This window comes from Hemicordylus capensis, chromosome 2 (genome assembly GCF_027244095.1).
Source record: "Hemicordylus capensis ecotype Gifberg chromosome 2, rHemCap1.1.pri, whole genome shotgun sequence".
Lineage (NCBI taxonomy): Eukaryota > Metazoa > Chordata > Lepidosauria > Squamata > Cordylidae > Hemicordylus > Hemicordylus capensis.
The window spans coordinates 54,735,582-54,758,201 of record NC_069658.1 but is presented as its reverse complement, the minus strand read 5'-3'; the positions used below and the strand labels follow the sequence as shown (position 1 = coordinate 54,758,201).

Here is a 22,620-nt window from a genome sequence, read left to right as displayed (position 1 = left end):
GGCTGGGCGCAGGAGTGCAGGAGACAAGCCACCGCTCGTCTTGGCAGGTGATCTGCCCACCCAGAGCTTAAAGGAGGACCGTCTGTGGGGAGGTAAGCGTTTTTGGGTTTCCTGCCCGCAACAGAGGGTAGCCCTTCCCACTTGATCGTGGGAAGAGCTTCTCTGGGTTTTTAAGGGCACAAAGAGCACCTGAGCTAGCAAGAATGTAAGAATATAAAACAGGTATATTTATGCAAATCTGCATTAGCAGAAACATTTCAACACCCAACTTAACATATTTCCATCCCACATATTTCCCCCCTACTCTCTCTCTAAAGAAGAGGTCATGCTTGGCCAACTGGCACAGTGGCGGGCCAGCATCAACCAGGACAGACTAAGAAGGATTTGGAGGCCCCCAGGGGGTTTGCAGGCCCTGGACTTTGGCCTGTACGCCCAGGGGTAAGAGCGCCTCTGTACTCACTGACAGGAGATGTTGACCTTGGGAAGCAAGCTGGAGGACTGTAAACAAGACAATTTGACCTGCAAGTTGTGCATCAATGTGTACAGCCATGGAACAGTTCTTAGGGCTGCCTCATGTGAATGGCCCCTCTACATGCACTCCCAAACCTTGTTGAAGCACGATTCAGATGAGCATTCCTCTCACATAACTAAAGGATGCACCAGAAGCTTATTGGCGCATCCACCAGTGACATCAGGACAGGTGCATTCTTGCCAGAGATCTGATGTTCTCGTGTGTGCAGGGCAATGTTCATCTGAACCTGGCCTCAGAGAATTGTGGTGAGAGATAACCTTTTCCACAGTATATAGGTGGCAGAGGCTCTTCTGAGCAAGGGGTTCACCTGTGTAGCCACAGTGAGACACAAGCCAGACATATGCCCAGAGATGAAACCACATTCACAAAGGGAAGCACTGCCATCTGTGTTTGTCTTTGATAGACAGAAGATGTTGGTATTGTGTGTACCCAGGAAGTTTGTGCCCAGGACACCTGACAAAAAATGAAGCAAAAGATGTGTTGACTGTGGGTAACTGGCTTGTAGAATGCACTTGACCAGCTCCTTTGGATCAGTCACAGTGTGTCCTTTCAACTGAAATACTGAGAACTGAGCTGTTGAAGCATGGATCCTCCCTAGTGCAGAGTTTAAAATGTTCATTTTTATTGCGAACAGCTCACATTCTCTGTGAGTTGTGCATGTCACAGGGCGCCATGCTTGGGATGTGGGGGTTACCGCTTCACTCCCCTCGAGTGAAATGTTAAATTATTGTGGGTTCTGTGGCTTGAAAAAGTCGGGATGCATCCAATGTAACCAATGGGACTACTTGGGAGTAGGAAGTCCTACTTGTATTTTTAAAAAAACATGGCTCCAGATGAGGGTTAATGCCAGCAACTTTTATATTTAAAAGCAGATTTCCTACATCAGACTTTATCTCCCCTGCTTTCCTGGGAATTGGCCATAGCTCAATGCTTTCCATTGCAGAAAGACCCAGTTTCCATTTCTGCATAGCCATAGGACTGGGAAGGACCTTTGGACAGCTGTTGCCAGTCAAAGTAAAAAAAACTAACCTGAATAGACCAATGACCCAGCACAATATATAGCAGCTTCATATGACAAAACATTGGTCAACTGCAGATAGTAATAACAAGCAGAATTAAGCATCCAGAAAGGGGGTGGAGTGAGAGTGTATAACTGTTTGTTCAATTTGTTCAACATAAAATGTGGGAGCTGATTACTATGGTTTATATGGCCCTGAGGCACAATGAATCTCTTACATTTCACACTCCCTTTTCCATTTCAGCTTGGCTTCGTGCACAATAAGTAATATAGGAGGATCAGCTTTCTGAAGTTCACATATTTAAATTCTTGCAGTGCATATCACTACTAACTTGTTTAGTCTCATTCTCTCTGTCTCAGATTTAAAAAATGCTTTCTCTCTTGTTTTAGACTTGAGAAAAGTGTGATAAAATAAATACACTTACTACACACAAATGTTCTGGAAAATCACTAGTAGTCCTTTGACAATGTAGAAACAACAGTCTTTAGAAATACAAAAAAGATTTAGCTGTGCCACTTGTACCCTACAGGGAAGGCAAGGGTGGGCACACAGCAGAAATGCCAGAAAAATACAATTAATGGCTCTATTCCCTGCAACAGATAGGATCAGAGTGGGGAAAAACAAGCAAATAGTCTTGACAAGCTAAGGATCATTGATAAACAGCCCTCAATTCTTTGGATGTCTACCAGAAAAACAGGGACTGCTGCAAAAATGACTGTTGTCTCCAACTCCTGTGAAACCAGTATGCAGACTGCAAGAGCAGATATCATGCTTGTTCAGACCAGCAAGCAACCCTGTCATTGAAGCTTATATTTGGGCTAAGAAGTATCATCTGACTCCTCTGGCCTATTATTATAAAGTGTTTTCCTTGACTGGTGTGCCTGCTCTTTTTATTCTCACTGCAGTTCCCTCGTTCAGACAGAGTTGGAAGGTGGCTCACAAATATGGATGTGCATGGATCTGCGGAGCTGTGGTCCAGCACTGGGGTGGGGGTTCCTTTAAGGGCAGGAGGAGGCTGTACTTACCCCTCCCACTGCTTTCCCCCCACTGGTACACCTTTTTTGCCACCCGCTCTTAGCCTGCTCTCCCCGCAGACGATCAAATGGCAGCCCTGCGTGACGAGATTGACCACCCACATGATTACTGGCTCTGTCACTGAGCTGGTGGGGGCTGCGGGAATCAGGGGTCATGCAGCCCCCAGAAGTTCCAGGATGCCCCATGTGAGTGTGCGGGGTATCCTGGAGAGACCACCAAGTCTCCTCGTGTGCCACCATGGCGTGGAGGCACGCTATGGCGGCACACAATCAGAAAAACCGGGTTAGCAGAGCACTCACTCCGCTAACCTGGGCTAAGGGGAGGGCTACTTTGCCAGGCTAGCTGCCAGAGAACCACTGTGCTCGCCAGTGAGCCCGCTGGTTCTCACGATGGGGGAAAACTGGGCTGGGCTTCTTTACCCCGTTTCTCCCCCATCGTGAGAATAGCCTCACTGTCGCTGACCAAAAGGCAATCATAACAGGTCTGGGAGCTGGCTAACTGCATTCTACAGATCAGTCTCCTGCAATCATCAGATCTTTTGCTTGGTTTCTTGCTAGCTGTCCTTGGGCACACACTTCTTGGGTACACACAATGCCAATATCTCCTGTACATCCAAGCCAAACACAGATGCTAATGGTCCCCTTTGTGGATTTGGTTGTATCTCTGGGAGTATGTGTGGTTTGTTTTTCTCATAGTCCTGCTCTAGTCTTGCAAAGTCAGAAGTGGAGAGTAAATGAATGTCGTACTTAACAAGAATATCTCTCAATTCAATAGCGGATGTAAGATATATTTCTTGCATTTACTATTGTTCCTCCAGTTGTTGAATTGCCACTCTACAAGGCAATGGTCGTAGCTGGTAAAGCAACAATGTGACTTGCAATAGAATGTGACCATGTGTAAAGAAACAGGACAAAGCACCCCATCTGAAGCACATTTTGTGGTTGTTGCTGGCTTGTAATGCTTTATAACGATACCACAAGGCTCTTAAAGTCAAATGAAGAATAAGAAGATGAATACTGCACTGAAGAAATGAAGACTTTTCTTCCATGTGGTTGTTTCGTAAAGGCATCAAGAAGAATAGTCTTTATGCTGACGACCACACTATGCAGACTGCCATTCCACCAGAGGACTCCAAAATAAGTGCAGCAAGGTCACATTAATACTTGGATGGAAAAACCTTCAGAGAGCCCTTGCTTATCACAGAAAGCCGTGATAGTGAATCAGCAAGATTGCTTCAACGGATGACCTCATGATGACCCCTCCCGTTTGTCACAATATCTGTAAACCTCACACTGCTGCTGATAAATACTATTTGTGACAAAATACAAATTGCAGATGCTTTGAGAGCAAAAGAGACTCAAGACTCTGAAAAGAAAGCAGTGGTACAAATACCTTGGAGGATAGCTTTTCCTTAATGCTCAAATACTATGGTGAAAGAGAGGTCATGCACACGACCTCAGCTGGCCGCTGCTAGAGACAAGCAGTGGCCACCCTCCTTTCTGTCGCACCGTGCCACAGACCCACTTAAGCAGTGGCATGGTAACAGCAGGAACTGGGAGTGGGAGGACTTCTCCCTCCTGCATCCCAGAGTGTCATGAGGCATTAGTTTGATGGGTGCTCTCATCCCCCTGGCTAGCTGCCGGAAATGTCGGCAGGCTGGGGGGAAGCCTTTTAACCCAGTGGTGATCATACATACAATCTCTTGCCAAGGTTAAACAAACCACAAGTTCTAAATGCTGGGTTTTAAATTGGGCTAGCTGGGGCGGAAGTGCCAGGATCGGGAGCAATCCTACTGCTCCACGTAAGCAGCCCAACCCAAGCCGGGCTGCCCTAGTCTGGGTTGGTCTGCTCATGTGAATAGCCTCAGAGTGTGACAAAAATATATCTCAAGAAAAGTGATTCAGAAGATAAATAAATCTGACTTTATTTTCATGGTTTTGGTATTGCAGTTATGGCTGCAAACCAGATACATGTTTCACTGGCCAATACTAATGACTTTAACTGATTAAAATAACTAATGAACAAAGTAAATATTATGGAACTGCTGCATGGTTATCTCTTCAGGATGACAATGATATTTTGCCTTTACTAAGTACAGATAGGTTCTGTGCTATTTATATAAACCGAAATTAATTCTGCTATCCAGGGATATGCTTTGGATTGCCACCAAATTCTGCCTGAAGCAGAAAGTTAAATATACACACATTGCTGTTTTCATAGTTTTTAATAATGTTTTGAAGTGTTGTTATTGTTCAATTATGAATTTAAATGGTATTTTGTCATGCATTGTTGGATTGCAGTGTTTAGGATTCCTAATTGCTTTGGCTGCATAACTGAATAACAACAAAGACATCCCAAAATGCCAAAAATAAATGTGTTTATTAATGTAGACTACAAAACTCATGATGCAACATGACTTTGAAGGAAAAGCACATATGGAAACAATCGCCACATTAGCACGTAACATGGAACCAAGGATCCAATGGACCTGTGGTTCCACCCCCACCCCCCACCCTGCCCTGCACGGTTACCTGTCCACATTTGGATGTAACCAGCAGGACCTGAATTGCAGTCCGGGAGACTGCCGAGACGAGGGGGAACTGGCTGCATGGGCAGGGGAACTGGTTGTGTGGGCTTCCTTCTGGATTGGACAGTCAGCAAGCCAATCACAGCTGGTGCAATAGAGGAGCTTCCTCCCCCAACTCCAGTTAGAGCTTGCTGTAGCATTTGGACATAATCACCCCCAAATGAAACCTCCGGTGGGAGCAGCGGAACTCACTACAAACCTAAGGTTCAAATTGGAGTTTGGGGAGGGGAAACCTCCGGTCGCTTTTGTGTCCAAACTGTGGTTGCACACATTCGGACATACAAGAAATTCAACCTCAGGCCCCTTCAACTCTGGATTCCTGTTATGTGTGAATTGGGCCAATTTGAAGCCTTCACAAGTTAGACCCATCTATGTCAGCTACGGGTTTTGCACAGCCTTAGATATATGTTTATTTGTTCACACAAATGTGACCATCATGATCTTCTCTTGCCCCATGAGCTCCCACTCATGGTCAGGACAGGATGTGAACTCATCACAAGAACAGCAAACTCCCTTCATAATGCATAGTCAGTAAATGATTTTGGAACTAATTGTTTGATCTGAGCAAGTAACATATACAAATTCGCATTTACTGTATCTTCAGTTTCAAGATAAAATTAGACTAAAATGAGTCAAGTAATGTGTTTGCATTTATTTCCATTTCTTTCACCAAAAGTTAAATGAATGCCATCTAGTAAACAATTACTCAAGTCTCACTGCCCTCAGTGGGCACACTGAGTAAACTATACACATGCAGGCCATCTCTGGATTCATAGATAACTAAAATAAACTCAAATATCTTCTTTCACTTCTATAGGATGTTCTGAACCTCTGGGAATGAAGTCAGGACACATACAGGATTATCAGATTACTGCTTCTAGCATCTTCAGAACACTCAACATGGACATGTTTACATGGGAACCTAGAAAAGCTCGACTGGACAAGCAAGGAAAAGTGAATGCCTGGACATCAGGACATAGTGACCAATCACAGTGGCTGCAGGTGATCATTTGTAATTATTATTGGATTCAATTTTTAAAGACTACAGAATAGTAACTGATGTTCTAAGATGAAACACACACATCATATGATGTATGAATAAGTAGGTTAGAAAGAAGGGATGAGAGTACAGGCAGACTGATCTTCTTACACATCACAATGATGATTTGATATGTCAAGATGGATTTTAGAAGTGCCTTCATTTGGCCTGTCCACTCTCATGCTTTGCTGTTGTTGTATCCTAGTGCTTCTAGTGGTGCCCACTCATGCTGCTAAACTAGAATGAGACATCAGCAACACTTGCATAATGAAACAAGTTGTGATAGTGCTATCACAACATTTATTACACTTGATCCTACATATTTATTTGCCAGTTCAGCAGTTTATAACCATGTTTCCTACCTGGGAGCTTCCAGATGTTGCTGAACTACAACTCCCATCACCACCAGCTACAATTTATTGTGGCTGGCACTGAAGGGAGTTATAGTTGAGCAACATCTGGAGGCCCCCAGTTGTGAACTAGAGGAGTGCACAAAATCATCTGGCCTGTTTGGTTCAAGTTTGCACTGGACCCAGACTGGACCTGGCCACTTTGGTTCCCCCCCATCAACCCCCCCCTCCAGTTCAGCCACTTTGGAGAAGTGGCCACTTTGGAGAAGCCCCCCAGAGGGGGTCAGTTTTTTAAAAAGGATTTGTTTTAATTTTTTTTAAAAAAGGTCAATAAGCCCTCCGCTTCGGGGGTGGGGGCTTATCAAACATTTTTTAAAAATCCCTTTTTTAACTTATCCCCTCTGGGGGGCTTCTCCAAAGTGGCCAGCGGGGGTCCGCAGAGATTCCCCCTCCCCCCGCTGGCCTTCCTTTTTGTAAAAATCACCCGGTTCTGGCATCTTCAGCCCTTTCTGAGCTATTCCCCAGCACAGTGGCCATTTTGGAGGCCGCTGCACCTGTGCAGTGGGACCCTGCATGGCCTGTGTCATGACCCGACCATGCAGGGTCCCACTGCGCAGGTGTAGAGGCCTCTGGGAGCAGGCCCAGAAAGGGCTGAAGATGCCTGAACCAGGTGATTTTTCCAAAAAAGGAAGGCCAGTGGGGTGAGGGGTTAAATGACCCTCCATGACCCCACCCCCCCGGGGGTAAGTTTTTAAAAAATGTTTTAAAAAGGCTTGACGAACCCCCAAAGGGGTGGTGGTTGTTTGGTCCAGGGTTGAGATGAACCAGGGGTGGTTTGGCTCAATCCCGAACCTTTGAACCGAACCAGTTCGATATCACACTGGTTCAGATTTCTACCTGTTTGTGCACCCCTATTGAGAACCACTGGCTTATGGGATTGCAGTTCTCAATAATGATGTTGCTGAAGTTCATAAAGTCCTGGTCAATAGTACACATTTGTTGAACTCATAATACTTGCTTCCATCATGAACCAAGTTTCATTTTACTAAATTCTTCTTGGGCTTGGACTACACTCTGTGTCCGTGTGTTTCCTTTCCTGGCTTGCTGAATATGGTAATGTCATCATCTCAGGCACCAGGGAAACTGGGAAATGTGGTTTTACAGGGTGGATGAGTTTTGTACTAAGATGATGTGATGAAGAATGACAGGATTAAGTCAGAAATATGGTTTGTTCACTGGAATATCCTGAATCTGATATCTCAAGATGAGTATAGGAAATCTTCCTCATTCCTCTTCCTTTGTTTGAAATCACTGGATGCCATTTAGATAAGAAAATATAATGTGAACATTTGCCAGATGGATGTGGTCTATATTTTTTGCATTTGCATTTGAAGATGAGTCTATGCTTCAGATTTGATTCACAGAAATTAAATGAAAAGATGCTGAAACAGGTTTACCAAAGCAACTCCTTTGTGTGCAACCCAGCCTGAGGTACTCATAAGAAATAAGTCACTTTAAATCTTGTTATTTACACCTAAGTTGGCTTTGGATGTTAGAACAACTTGAAAGTGAATGGATAATAGGCAATACCAGATCCCAAGTGGAAGGTTTTGATAAGTGATTGGTGGGCTCTCTCTCTCTCTCTCTCTCTCTCTCTCTCTCTCTCTCTCTCTCTCTCTCTCTCTCCCTCTCTCTCTCTCTCTCTCTCTCTCGCAGGAATTGTGATAGGCTACTTGAAACAATTCCAGATTTCTCTTTCTTTTTCATGTTTAGCTCTAGTAAGATTGATTCAGCACTGTGAACTTATTAAGAAGCCATTCACATTGCTTGTTTTCAGTCAGTGTTGGGGTGATTTACGGAAGTTATCAGGTAGGCTAATATGTAAAAGACCAACAAATCACAAAACAGAAGACACTTTGACCAGGCACAAATTACATATTAGAAATGTTGTATATTGCAGTGTTTTGAATCTGTTGTCAAGGGGAAATGGATTTCACAGCATGAAGTCTTAACTGCACCAGAAGCATGGTACTAGCCTCCTGCAATCTTTTCGCATATAAATTATGAGTTATTTGCTTAAAAAACAAACAAACCTGCAGTTGCTAAGTAGTTCAGCAGTGTGAATACTATCATCTCTCTGAACTTACACATGGAAAGGGAAGGGGGAGGGAACCCTACCTTGTTTCCATAATTAAAGATTCCTACATTCAAGCACATTATCATACTGTGATGCCCAAACCATTATGGAAGAAAAATGAAGACCTGTGTGTAAAAAATGCTGCCTGCTCAGCTGCATGTGCAAGCCAAGAAGGGAAGCAGTTAGGCACTAGGACTGTGCAGAAGCTAGGGACATCAAGCCACTGCTGACATCATCAGGGGCTCTCTGGGCTTTGAGCAACTCTGCTTTAGAAGTGTTCTGGCTCTGTTGTTTATGACAGCTCTTTGGAGACTGCAGAGGCCGGGAAGCTGGCAGGAGAGCCACCCTCTTCAGATCCAACTAACTAGCTGGCTTCTGCACACGAGGTGTCTCCAGCTACATTGATGCATCATGTAGGAGATCTAGTTGTCATCCGAGTTGGTGGAGATGGCTAAACACACCCACCCTGCCTTTGCCATCCCAAGTTCTTAGCCCCTGGGTTGACATTCCCCCAGAAAGAACAGGTACACAGTCTGGGAGTGCTTCTGGATTCCAACCTCCCTCTGGTGTCTCAGGTTGAGGCAGTGGCCAGAGGTATTTTCTATCAGCTCTGGCCGATACACCAGCTGCATTCGTTCCTTGAAATAAACAACCTCAAATCAGTGGTACATGTGCTGGTAAGCTCTATACTTGACTACTGCAATGTGCTTTGTGCGGGGCTACCTTTGCACATAGTCCAAAAACTGAAATTGGTGCAAAATGTGGCAGCCAGGTTGGTCCCTAGGTCATCTTCAAGAGACCATATTACTCCTATATTAAAAGAACTATCCTGGCTACCAATACATTTCTTGGCAAAATACAAGGTGTTGGTTGTAATCTATAAAGCCCTAAACAGCTTAGGCCCTGGGTATTTAAGCGAACATCTTCTTCACTATGAGTCCCATCACCCATTGAGATCATCCAGAAAGGTCCATCTGCGGCTGCCACCAGCTCATCCGATGGCTACTCAGGGACAGGCCTTCTCTCTTGCCACCCCAAGATTTTGGAAGGAGCCCCCTGCTGAAATATGAGCCTCTCATCTCTGGCACCTTTATAAAAGCCTTTAAACATGTGTTCACCCAAGCTTTTTAACTTCGGTGGGTTTTGTTTTAATGTTTGAATTTTTGTCTTAATTTGTCTTAAATTTTGTCTTACTTTACCCAGAGACATAAGTTTGGGACAGTATACATAAATAAATAGGGACTCTACTTGAACCTTAAGCTGATGCTTTGTGATGAATTTCCCTTGTAAGCCTTTTGAGGGCTTTGGAATTGACTTATATTGAACCCAAGATGCTTTCTCAGGGTTCGGAGCAACATCTACTCCCACTGAAATATGAAGGAGGCAAGGGCTGCATCATGACTTAACCTTTCTTGCTTCCAAAACACTCACAGGGATCCTTTAGAAAATAATTCTTATGTATGAAATCTGGTGCCAAACTGGAGAGAAACTGACATCCTTTACAGCACGAGTTGCACGAAGGCATGCTGCATTTGTGACTCTTTTTACCCCAAGAAACAAGATTCCTTCAGAGAAAATACAGGGTTATTTACTTTGTGGTGCTTTATTCCACCGCAGCAGTGACAATGGATCTGTGGTTATATACAGATGGGCAGGGGACTAGGGAAGTGAGGAGGAGAGGCAATGACAGCCCTTATTATTTTCTACAACAATTTCTGTTGTGTTTCAAATGCTTTTTTCTCATTGTACCTGATTGAATATACAAATTGATTCATTCTGCATCCAGGTGGCTGCTGGCAGATTTTCTGTCAGCCCTGGAAGAGTTATGCCTTCCTCCCACCCCCTCATCAAACTATATAAAAATCCTCTAAGGCAAGTTATAGCTTCTGGGAAGAAATTATCCCAATTTACAATACATAACATATAGTGATATGAATTCGCAGAATTCTTTGGAAACAGAACTTTTAATATTGGAAGATGCAGGAGTTTGCTATAACAGACATGTGGTTCTACAGCAGGCCTGCTCAACTTAGGCCCGCCAGGAATTATGGACAGCCAGGAAAACAAACAAATGGATCATAGAACAAATCAATCCAGAATTTTCACTCGAGGCACAAATGACAAGGTTCGAATGATCATACTTTGGACACATTATACCAAAACACAGCTCCCTTGAGAAGTCCATAATGCTGGGGAAAGTTGAAGGAAAGAGAAGAAGAAGAGGATGACCAGCAGCCAGGTCAATAGATTCGATTACGACAACAATGAATGTACCACTGAGCCTATCTAGGTGGTCGCTAAGAGTCGACACCGACTTGACGGCACTTAATCAACATCTGCAGGAGGGGTGAAGTTTAGTAGCCCTAGTCTACAAACAATACTGGTGTATATGGAGCAAACATGACTGCCCCATAGTGTGTGGACTGCCCTTTTGAAAAGAGCAGGAGCCACCAGAACATTTTGTATGGCCTCTTCAGTGTATTCAGTTAAATTGTACTTGTGCCCTGCATTTTCAGTATGATGGTTTTAGCATTAATGTGTCCAAAGGCTTTAACTTTAGGTAAAGTTCAGCAGAAAATAAATATTTACATTGTAAAGATTTATCTCCATCCAGCCTCCTCCAGAGGCTTGTGATTCCTTCAGCCATCTCCTGCCATCAACTCTCCACATTTGCCTTTCTTGACCGCCTCTCCTCCCATCCTACAATCACTTCCCACCACCCTGTGAGAGCTCCTTCCAGCCTTGCTCTCATGAGGCCTCCCTGGATCACCCTCACCTGTATTCTGGCAACTCTCCATGCACAGCCACTGCTGTGTTACAGTGTGACTTGTGGAATTATTCCGCATCCCACCATCAGTGGAATAGGTGTTGCCTTGGCAATGGCAGTCAGGGGTGCAGTATTGATGCTGGGACCAGAAGGAGGGGCAGTATGTGTATTTAGGGGCTGGAAATCCTAGTATAGATAATTTTACATCTGTAATCTTGTTATTATTATTCCCTTTGAAAAATTTCCTCTAGACTCCTTTTTGCATACTGACTGAAAAATTATCACAAAATAGATTTTATGGAATCGAAGATAATGGACTTGTTCAGATGACATGTAGAACCTCAGTTAACCTCAGCATTGCACATCATCTCTGAGCTTTGGTCACGTGCACTGCCCTATCTCTATGCAAATGTCCACTTCTCATATTGGTTAAAATAAACCAAAATTGACTGTGATGTCCAAAATTACCAATCTTGGTGGAGTCTAGTTTATTTACTTAAAATATGCTGAGCTCTGAAGCCAAGGTTTGAAATAAGTTAGACATCTTGACATCTTGCCATAGAGAGCCAGTGTGGTGTAGTGGTTAGAGTGCTGGACTAGGACCAGGGAGACTAGATCCCCATTCAGCCATGAAACTAGCTGGGTGACTCTGGGCCAGTCACTTCTCTCTCAGCCTAACCTACTTCACAGAGTTGTTGTGAAAGAGAAACTCAAGTATGTAGTACACCGCTCTGGGCTCCTTGGAAGAAGAGCGGGATATAAATTTAAAAATAATAATAATAATAATAATAATAATAATAATAATAATAATAATAATAATATTTTAAGTAAGTAGGCTAGGTTAAACTAAGATTGGTTGGTTCAGATATCTCAACCTATCTTGGTTTATTTAACCTGGATAGAAAGTGAATATTTTAATGGAGAAGGGAGGGAGAGTACGTGTGCCTGAGGCTCAGAGACATCGTGCAGAGCCTGACCTTAGCCAAAGTTTCATGTGACATCTGAACTATCCCTATGTCTTTGTAGGAGCAATGTACAAAAGTAAAATACATGCATGAGCTGAAAATTTGCACCCAAAGTTATTCACAAACAATTTAGTTAATTTTCAAGGCATCCGATAATCCAACATGATTTTTTTTAAAAAAAATGTTAAAACAAACACTAAAGCAGCAAGCGAAACTGAAGGTAAAGTTCTTAGCTCAATGAAAGACATTAGATTTATTTATTTTTAATGGGTAAATAAGCTCTTTACTTGGTGCCTGAAACAAATTTTCTGACAAGATATTGGGTGTCACCACAGAAAAATGCCTCTCCCCAGTCCTAACAATAATATATAATAAATAATTCAGGAAGCCGTGGCCTCACAATATCCCCATTTGTTGCATTCATTTCTGGGGTTTATATGAGAGCATTGCTGAGAGCCTTCCACCCAGAGTGGAAAAACAAACAATTTGGTAGCACCATCATTGGTGGACTTTCTTACTAAAATAAGATGGAATGGAATAATTTGCAGGGAATATGCAGAAAGTGGACCACAAATGTGAATAGTTTTATGCATCAGTTACTTTAAAGGCATTTCCCCTTGACTGGTAAAACTACTACTACTACATTTTTCAACAAAAGTTCTCAAAGATGGATGGATGGATGGATAGATAGATAGATAGATAGATCCGTATCTCGTAAGTGCCCACAATCTAAAAAGAAAACATAAGGCAGACACCAGCAACAGCCACTGGAAGGATGCTGTGGTGGGATTGGATAGAGACAATTGTTCTCCTCCTGCTTAATGTAAGATATCCACCACTTTAAAATGTGCCTCTTTGCTCAGTTAGCAGGGGTGAAACTAATAAACTTACAATTTCAGTGGTTTTGGGGAGTGTATTAATGAATTTGTACGAACCTTAATTTAAACCAAAGGTTTCTTGATACAAGAATACTCAGTACATCTTCTTAAGCTTTTTATAATTTTCAGTTTTAATTTGAACCTAATAATTGTTTTTAATCTGACTTTTTTTTAAAAAAAATAATAATAATCTTATTACTTGTATCTGTGTCCATGTTATTGTTGTAAGCCGCCCCAAGCAGTATTGCACTGGAGGGGTGGGGTATAAATATTTTAAATAAATAAATAAATGCATGAACAACAACAACAGCAACAATAATAATAATATGGCAGGTTCATATATTCAATAGACTCACAAACACCTCTATAGTCCACAATGACACATTTTAAAATCTATTTATTCTCTCTTTCTTTCTTAATGGTCATGATTTATTCTTTTATTTCCTGATTTGAGTCACCTGCTGAGTGTGTTACGAAGGGTAAGGGCAAGAGCACACAGCCAAAGTAGAGGATTTAATCTGTAGAAGCAAAAGTACAAACAAACAAAAAATGAAGTGCCAATTGAAACAGACTGTTTTTTATTAACTCCATGTCCTCTGGCATACAGCCTACCCACTGACTTTGTCTCTATCCCTGCTGGTCATGCTTGAAAAACATTAAGCTTTGACCTCCTTTATATAGTATTAATTCCCATTAATTGCGCTGATAAGTGATAAAAACAGACTCTGCAGCATCCAAGGGCATTACCTGAGCAATGCACTTGACACAGATTTCGTAGGTCACCGCCTCACCCACTGCATATGATTTCAGGCAGAATCCATTATTCATATTAATAGTGTTGTTAAAGTGTACACTGCAGCATTGCCCTTTTGAAAATTGCTTTTAACTTTCTAAAGCTTTCATTTGGCATTCATTTTATGGAAATGTTTATAATGACAATAGAATTCAGGCATTCAATTTCAATAAAGCAAAATAAAAGTGCAGTTTATTTGTAGAATTTTTAATGCTGCATTTAAGCTGTAAGATGAACCTCTGAAAAGTCATTGGGTTCTTTTTCTTCCAGCTAGCCACCGAAAATGAGATTATTAGAAAGACAGGGTAGGAAGTCTTCCAAAACTTTGTTTTGCAAGAATTGTCTCCAGAAGGCCATGAAATAAACACCAGCAGGAGGTAGCCTTTTTCTGCTTTTTTCAGGTTCTGTTTTCCTTTAATAAGAACAACATGATAAACAGATGTAAAGATGAGATGGTATACTACCGGGTATAAAAGGAAAATCCATTGCACAATACGTGGCATTTGAAAATAATTAAGATGTCCAGTTGGTCAGGCTGGGATTTAATGAAAAAGCATTTTAATGTTTACTTGCAATCTTAGCTAGACCTAAAATAAATTCTGAACTTTATCAGCCAAATCATATTCTTAGCGTTGGAAGCAAAAATAGTGCTTGCACCAGCAGAGTTACAGCAAGAACCAATTTGGGCGACCTGTGCTTGTTATTTGAGGATTATACAACTGCATCCATCTGCAGGAGCACTGTGCCCCACAGAGTGAGGCTGCCATTGACTTCACCCTGCTGCCTGCTGTTGGTTTGCTAATGCAGGGTGGTCTTTGTTGATGCGGCTTAACTTAATACTATGCTGGCCATCAGTCTGGAATTGGGACTCAACATTGACTGAGTCACGAAGATGATCTGCCTGCCCCCCCGCCCGCTTTGAGATCTTGAACAAAAATGATTCAATTGCAAGAATTCCTCATATGAGCACACATTATTTATATTAATCCCAAAACAAAAGTGTGTTTACATCTGTTTTTAGCTGCTAATTGACTCTGATTCTACATATTTGTTGAAAGGTTAAAAAAATCAGTGACCTTTATGTTGGTCATAATCCATGAGCTCCTTTAGATGCTTTTAGGAATTCTCAAGAACATCCATGACTATTTTTGTTGTAATAGCGCTCCCCAGCCTGCTCTGCATTTTGCTTTTGAAAATTGCATGAGATTCAAAAGCAGTTTGCCATTGAGGGAGGGAAGGAGTGCTACAATTTGACAGCAATGAATAAAATGGCCAGCAAAACACAAATCTTTAGGTGTGAAGCTCTCTGGTCTCTCTCTCTCATCTCTCTTTTAAGCTCAGTCTAGCAGACACTGCTACTGTGAAAGTGCCATTGGTTTCAACATAATTGTACAACATTCCCACACGAACCTTTAAAAAATGAAAGGGAATTGTCCAGTAGCAACATTTAACTTTACCTTGTAAACAAAACATATGAACTCCTCATGGAAAGAAATAGGAAGGAGTATCTCAAGCTGAACATTTGCTAGGTATCTCTTCTTTAAAAAGATACTCCATTTAAAGGTCACCACATTTACTGTCACCTGTAATCTTGATCTCAAGTTTGAATGTAAACCTCTAGACGAATGAATCCTTTTTTACATTATGGTGAAACTCCAAATTGCACCTGGTGACCATATTAGGGAAACATAATATATTGAGGTCAGACAGAGATGAAGGAAGTTTTGCACATAAATGGCAACCTTGAGGTCTCCTCCATTAAACTATATTTTGAAGATGCACAGTGCAACATGTGTACATTACTGTATATATTGCAATATTTCCCAGATCTCACTGCTTCTGTAGTACATGCCAGTCCCTTCTGATTGCATTTATATATCTGCAGATATCAATGGTCTGCCTTTCTTTTGCCAGTAATAACTGAAGTATCTACTTCATTTATCTTATAGCCATTCATATCTTATGGTCATTTATCTTATAGCCATCCTCTATATTTATCTTATAGAGATTACTTTATAGTCAATACAAAACTTATAACCAAGAGATCAGCTCTATTCCTTCTAGGGATGTGCGAACCAGTTCGGATCCGAACTGAACCACCCCCGGTTCGGTTTGGATCCAAACTGAACCGGGGGTGGTTCGTTTCAGACCGGTTCGGACTGGTTTGGATCGGTTTGGACACCTGAAAAATGGTAGGATGGTAGCTGGCACCCAGGGATACCTGTCACCCAAACCCCAAAGCAATCGGACACTCGTACGATATTTATTGAATTTTTGAAAATTATTATTATTTTTTCCTCCTAGGATATAATGGGACTAGAACCAGGCCATTATTCCTTATTGTGGAGCACCCATGGGTGCCAACAACCATGCAAACCCTGAAGCAATCAGACACCCCTATGGTTTTTTATGAATATTTGAAATATTTTTAATTATTTTTCACATAGAGTATAATGGGACCCGAACCAGTCCATATCCCCTATTGTGGAGCACCTAGGGGCACAAAAGTGGGGTGGGTGGTAGACAGACAGGGGTGCCTACCACCCAAAAAAACCCAATGCAATTGGACACTCCTCTGATTATTGGTGAATTGTTAAAGTATTTTTGAATTCCTCATAGAGAATAATTAGGATTGCAGCAAATGTATAGCTTCACATCGGGGGGAAAGGGGTGGCCTAGAGCAGTGTGGGGTTGGTGGTAGTGCCAGGTAGGGGCAAGGAAGCTATCAGAATTATTTGAAAGGATTTGGGCAGAGGGATGATTTTTAAGTGATTTTTGAAGTTTATGCGTCTTTAAGGTTTTCCCCCATTAGGTATAATGAAGGGTGTATCGCTTCACGTCGGGTGGAAGGGGGTGGCCTAGAGCAGTGTGGGGTTGGTGGTAGTGCCAGGTAGGGGCAGGGAAGCTACCTGAATCTTTTCAAAGGATTTGGGCAGAGGGCTGATTTTTGGTTAATTGTTGAAGTTTACGCGTCTTTAAGGTTTTTCCTCATAATAAGTTATAATGGCGCTTTCAGCAGCCCCATAAGTGCACATGGGGGGTGCTGGGGTGGCCCAGAGCGAGTGGTGGTGTAGTGCATATAGGGTGCCAACCACCCCCATGGGTTTCTAACCCATGGGGTACAGGGTTCTCTTGTTTCTGAGGTATTGAGTGTGGATTCTATGATAGCAAATGAGATTTTCAATGAGACACCATGAATCCACTCTAATATGCTACCTGCAGCCCACATACACACACAATCAGATACCTGGGTAGAATGGTGTGCTCTTCTACCTTTTACCCAGGTAAAAGCTTGGAGGACATTCCCGGGCTCCCTGGCAAGGTAGAGCAGGGATTGGACACAATCTCAGTGCTTCACAAGAGCAGCCCTAGCCAGGTAAGGCTGCCCAAACCTGGGTAGGGCTGATGGTGTGGACAGCCTCTGTGAGGTCATTCACACAATCAAAAACAGTGTCCTACCCAGGTATGGGAACTGTGTGTGCTCACCAATTTTTGGTTGTGTGGAAGCAAAGTAGAAGCCACCTCAGGGGAGGGTCCCCATGCCCTTCCTGCACCATCTGTACAACCCAATGAGCCACAATCAACTGTGGATGTCCCAGAGAGTCTATTGCTCCCCCAGCTCAGTTTGCCCTCCCCCAACTGGAGCCATGATCCTACGGAGGAAGAGATTCCTTCGGGGCAGTCATTGCCTCAGAACAGGTGCACACATGTCTGGAAGTAGGCCAGTCGGCACAATTAGGGATTCCCACATTGCCCCCATCAATCCAGGTCCTCTCTGTAAACCCAGAGGTCACCGACATGCAAGGCATGGGTCCAGGAACTTTCCTCACCAGCTACCCCCACTCTAACACCTTTACTCCACTAATCTCTCCAGCCACCTTAACTGAGTCACAGGAACCTCCAACCCATCCCGCAGAGATCTGCCATGGAGGATCGACATCTGTAGAGGTGGGTGCCCAGGAACTTGTAAACGCCGCACCTGCAACCTCCCTTCAGGATGTATGCCTGCTCCACCAATCCTTTGTGGATCTGTCGACATCACACAATTCCTTCACACAACCTCTACTTCACAGCTCTACACAATGACACCCAGTAGACCAGCGTAAGGTTGTCCTCTATTGTGGAATGTTGCCACGTCCTGGCGACATTCCACGATAAGAGGTCAACCTTATGCTGGTCTACTGGGTGTCATTGTGTAGAGCTGTGAAGTAGAGGTTGTGTGAAGGGATCCTGCCTTTTCCTCTGTCATAGACCCCACCTTCAGAAACTATCTCTCCTGCCACAATATTATTCTGATTCAGAAATCCTGTACAACTGGGGAGTTATGATTCAATGGATTTCACTCATATACAGTTGGAGCCATACCTGGGGGCAGGCCATGGCAGATGCAAAGGCAGCCTGGATGTGCTTGTTGCTACCTCCCTTCGCACATCCTCGAAACTGCTTCCACCACTCAAGCAATATGCTATGGCAGTTTTGATTCAATTCAGCCACTGCACACTGTTGATAATTAACATTTATCTCCCTCTACAACAGAGGAAGCTACAGGTCAGAACAATGTGGGCTGAATTGAAAAACTATGCAGCAGACCTCCTCCTTTCTATTCCTAATGCATATATGGTGATGGGTGGTGATTTCAATGTTAGGCTGGGTCCTGATGACCATACCCTATACACTCAACAGAGGGCCTATCCACCCAACCTTGAGACAGATAGGCTCCCTCTTATCTGCCTTTCAAAAGACCAGAGATCAAATTATGTGGGCTCTGCCTAATGACCACCAGACTTAACCTCTTCATTTTGAATGGCTCACTTGAAAATGACCATCCCACTGAGTTCACCTATCTGGCCGGCTCCAGAATGAGCCTGATTGACTACTTTATCACCTCAGGGAACCTGATCACTCTGTTGGTGAGATTTGAGGTTAACCTGCAAATTGACAGTAGTCATCTCCTGATTTGACTCCTTTTAAAGCCCTTCATTCACCAGTCCCACACAGAGAATCATTATAATTTCCCCATATCCTTGATGGGAGGAGCATGTTGCCATGCTAAATGGACCCCACAGCTGGATCAAGAGCTAAGTGAGCTACTTGCCTCTAACCACCTGCAGCACATTCAATCATTCCTATTAACTAACAGCCCTGCTGGCGCACCCTTGGAGTCCTACAATGCCCTAGTCCTACAATGCCCTAGTCCAGGAACTATAGCAGCTCCTCTCTCGTAAGAACTGTGCACCATATGTACAATGCCAGCGGGCCTCCAAGCAGTGGTTTGACAAGGACTGCATTAACGCCAAAAAAGCCCTTGCCACCACCTATCAAGTCTATAAATCTAGCTCTGGATTGTTTCTTTTTCGCCGGGCATTTGCCCTATAATTTAAGTGTTGTTGTTTTTTTTAAAAAAAAATAATCTTGGATGTTGTTCTTGCATTCTCCTCCTCCATTGACCAGCGCCTGCTATATCTTCTTCACACCTTGAATGAAGACACATCACTTAAGGTGAGGTATAGCCTTCAAGGGGACTTCACAAGAGCTGTCACAACTCAGTTGGGCATCAAGCAAGGATTCATTCTGGCCCCATTCTTCTTCAACTTTTACACTTTTATCTCTGTTGCTGCACCCCTGCTCTGGAACTCTCTTCCCCCAGGTTAGGTCTGCCTCCTCCCTTTCAGCCTTTAAATCTTTATTGAAGACATTTCTTTTCCACTGGGCATTTGCCCTATAATTTAAGTGGTTTAAAAAAAAAATCTTGGATGCTGTTCTTGCTGTGTGGTGGATTGGGTGGTATATTAAATCTTTTAATAAATAAAAGATTTTGGATAATGACTGAATCAGACTAGACACAGCTGGGTTTAAACAAGCCACAACTTTGTTAGCTACTAGTTCTATGAGTTTAGTGACACAGGCACAAGTGCCAGCATACCTGCTGTCAGAGAACCTACAGCCCATCTGCTGGAGTTAAACTGGGGAAAAGCGGTGTCCTAATTTGGCAGACACCTATAGCACCTTTGGACCTGTGACCAACCTGGAAGGGAGTGGAAGTTATAAGCTAGTTCCTGCAAGTGAGGTGGCCCATGAGCTTTCTTTCTACAGATCTCTTAAAGGCATCCATTCCTTCATTGTGGTCCCTGGGGTGGGGGGATGGGCAGGCAGGGTGCAGATGTTTTTTTCTAGTTCCCCAGACTAGAAGATTACATAAACATTATTTAACATTAACCATATATATATATATAGCTTTTTTAAAATAAAAAAACATTTAAAATGGTGATCCATATATTCCTGAGATTTTACCTCCTTGCCTGAGCAACTCAGCTTGGCATTACTACTGTATAATTAAATATAAAGAAGTGCAAAAGAAAAGTGTAAGCTACTTTTCATGGAGATGGATTCTGAATTTCTGTGCAGGGGCTCATGAATTTATTCATTCCACCATTCTGTTATGAACCTGACCAGCAAACACATCTGTAATATGAAATCCTGGATGATTTAAGAATTGTGTTTGTCTTCAGCGTTCATGTGGCTTTACCCTAGTATGGTTCCTGGTGTTGCTTAGGTAAAGTAGATGTAGACAGATTCTGCTCTTACCTTTTAATTTATATATATAAAACTTTGTCCTTTCCCCTTTGTATTACCAATAAAATCAACTGTTGGGAAGAGGTAAGCACAGTGACACATCCCCTTCCAATTAATCTTAATGAAAAGAGAGCTTTCCTCAGAAGCCAAAAAGCAATATATGTTATGTTATATTGGAGGGAAATGAGACCACCATATTGTAGCATGTTAAAGTATAAAATGAAAGTACATATTTATTTAATTTATTTAAAATATTCCTATCCTGCTCCTCCAGCAAACTGTTGCACAGAGTGGCTTACAATAAAAACACAATGAAAAAACAATACCTAATAATAAAACAAAACAAGCATTAAAACAATATAGCAGGATAAAATGGCAGACAGGACTAAAATTGGTTAAAACCAGAAACCCAGTTAAAACCAAATTTTAAAAGCTTTTTATAAAAAGGTTTCCAATACTTTTCAGAACTAAGGTAAGCTGACAACATATCTCTGGGAGGGCATCCCAAAGATTGGGGAGGGGGCAATGTAGTCCTGAAAAGGCCCTGTCCCTGATCCCTGCCATCTGAATCTGCATGATTGCATCAATGGCGGGATCAGAAGCAGGACCTGAGAGGAAGATCTGAGACCCCTAACAGATGCACATTGGTGAATGCAGTCTGACAGTCCCAAACCATGTAGAAATTTGAAGGCGAAGAACAGAACTTTGAATTTGGCCTGCAAGCAAACTGGAAGCCAGTGAAACTGCTGCAGGATAGGTGTAATACCTATGTAGTGATTAGCACCCATAAGCATCCTTGTAGGGGCATTCTGAACCAGCTGAAGCTTTCAAAACATCTCCAGAGGCAGCTGCCACATAGAGCACATGGCAATATTCCATTCTAGATGTAACCAGTGCTATCTCAGATAGGGCTGAGAGAGACTCCTGCCTGCAACCTTGGAGAAGCCACTGCCAGTCTGTGCAGACAATACTGACTTCAATGGACCAATGGAAGAAGAAGAAAAGAGATTCTGATAGTTGGTAACAGGCAGCTTGATGGTGTGTGAAGCAGGGATAGGTGGCAGGAAAGGGGAGGAGGAGGCAACTCCATTCATTTTGCCCTGTTATCACAGGAGCAGAATAAATGCATTCACCAGACAGCAGCATTCTTTTTTTCCTTTTGGCTTCTAAACTTCTCTTTCCCAGTAGATGGCCCTTCCCCCCAGTTCAGTATATCTAAATAGTTTTCATCGTTCACATGTGAGCAATATTTCTCTGTGGTGTTTGAAAAAGCAGATTGTCTTGTAAATAAAACACATCCTGTTCTGTTGTTTGTGTACCAATACAATGAAGGAAAAGGGTACCTAAATCATTTTTGCTTTAGACAACATAGCCTGTTTTCTGCTCAAATTTTGATTCCTCCGGATGGTCTCCTCTTTTGAAATCCCCGAGCAGCTTTAAAACAGCTGCTTGTCATTTTACTGTCAGAATTCTGATTGCCAAAAACATCTGTCACAAAACAGAAAGATGGCACCCCTGCCCTTTAAAAAAATAACCCTTCCTTATATCTACATGTATAGGTTCTAAAAACAAGCTAGCATTATTAAGAGCTATCAGTTTGATATATTTTATAACAGTAATGCTGGAATCATTTGTTAAGCAATTCCCATAAATGTATTTCTTTAAACGTGTATCCCACATAAACTGAAATTCCCAGAGTTTTCTTTGTAGATGACTGAGCGATCAGGCCCATACCAACACTGCTGCTGTGTTGTGCAGAATTGATACTAAGTAAATCAGACATCCAAGTAAGATAAGAAACTTTTGGCTGCATTTGTACATAATGAGGAACTGGAGTTGCATAGGGCAGAGGCTTCCCTACTGTTATGTCCAAATGCATGTAATTCCAGTCCCACTTGTCCAGTGACCCATGATTTCACTCATCAGACTCCAGTTAGAACCCTCC

At 42.6% G+C, this 22,620-nt stretch overlaps 1 protein-coding gene across 4 annotated transcripts in view; it reads left to right on the top strand.

Moving 5' to 3' along the window:
• EDIL3 (EGF like repeats and discoidin domains 3) overlaps positions 1-22,620 on the top strand; it is a 412,931-nt gene that overhangs the window by 348,532 nt on the left and 41,779 nt on the right. For all 4 annotated transcript variants that reach the window (XM_053295163.1, XM_053295162.1, XM_053295161.1 and 1 more), the window contains one exon: positions 5,991-6,175. In XM_053295163.1, the coding sequence (XP_053151138.1) occupies positions 5,991-6,175 (185 nt within the window). The remainder of the gene's footprint in view (positions 1-5,990; positions 6,176-22,620) is intronic.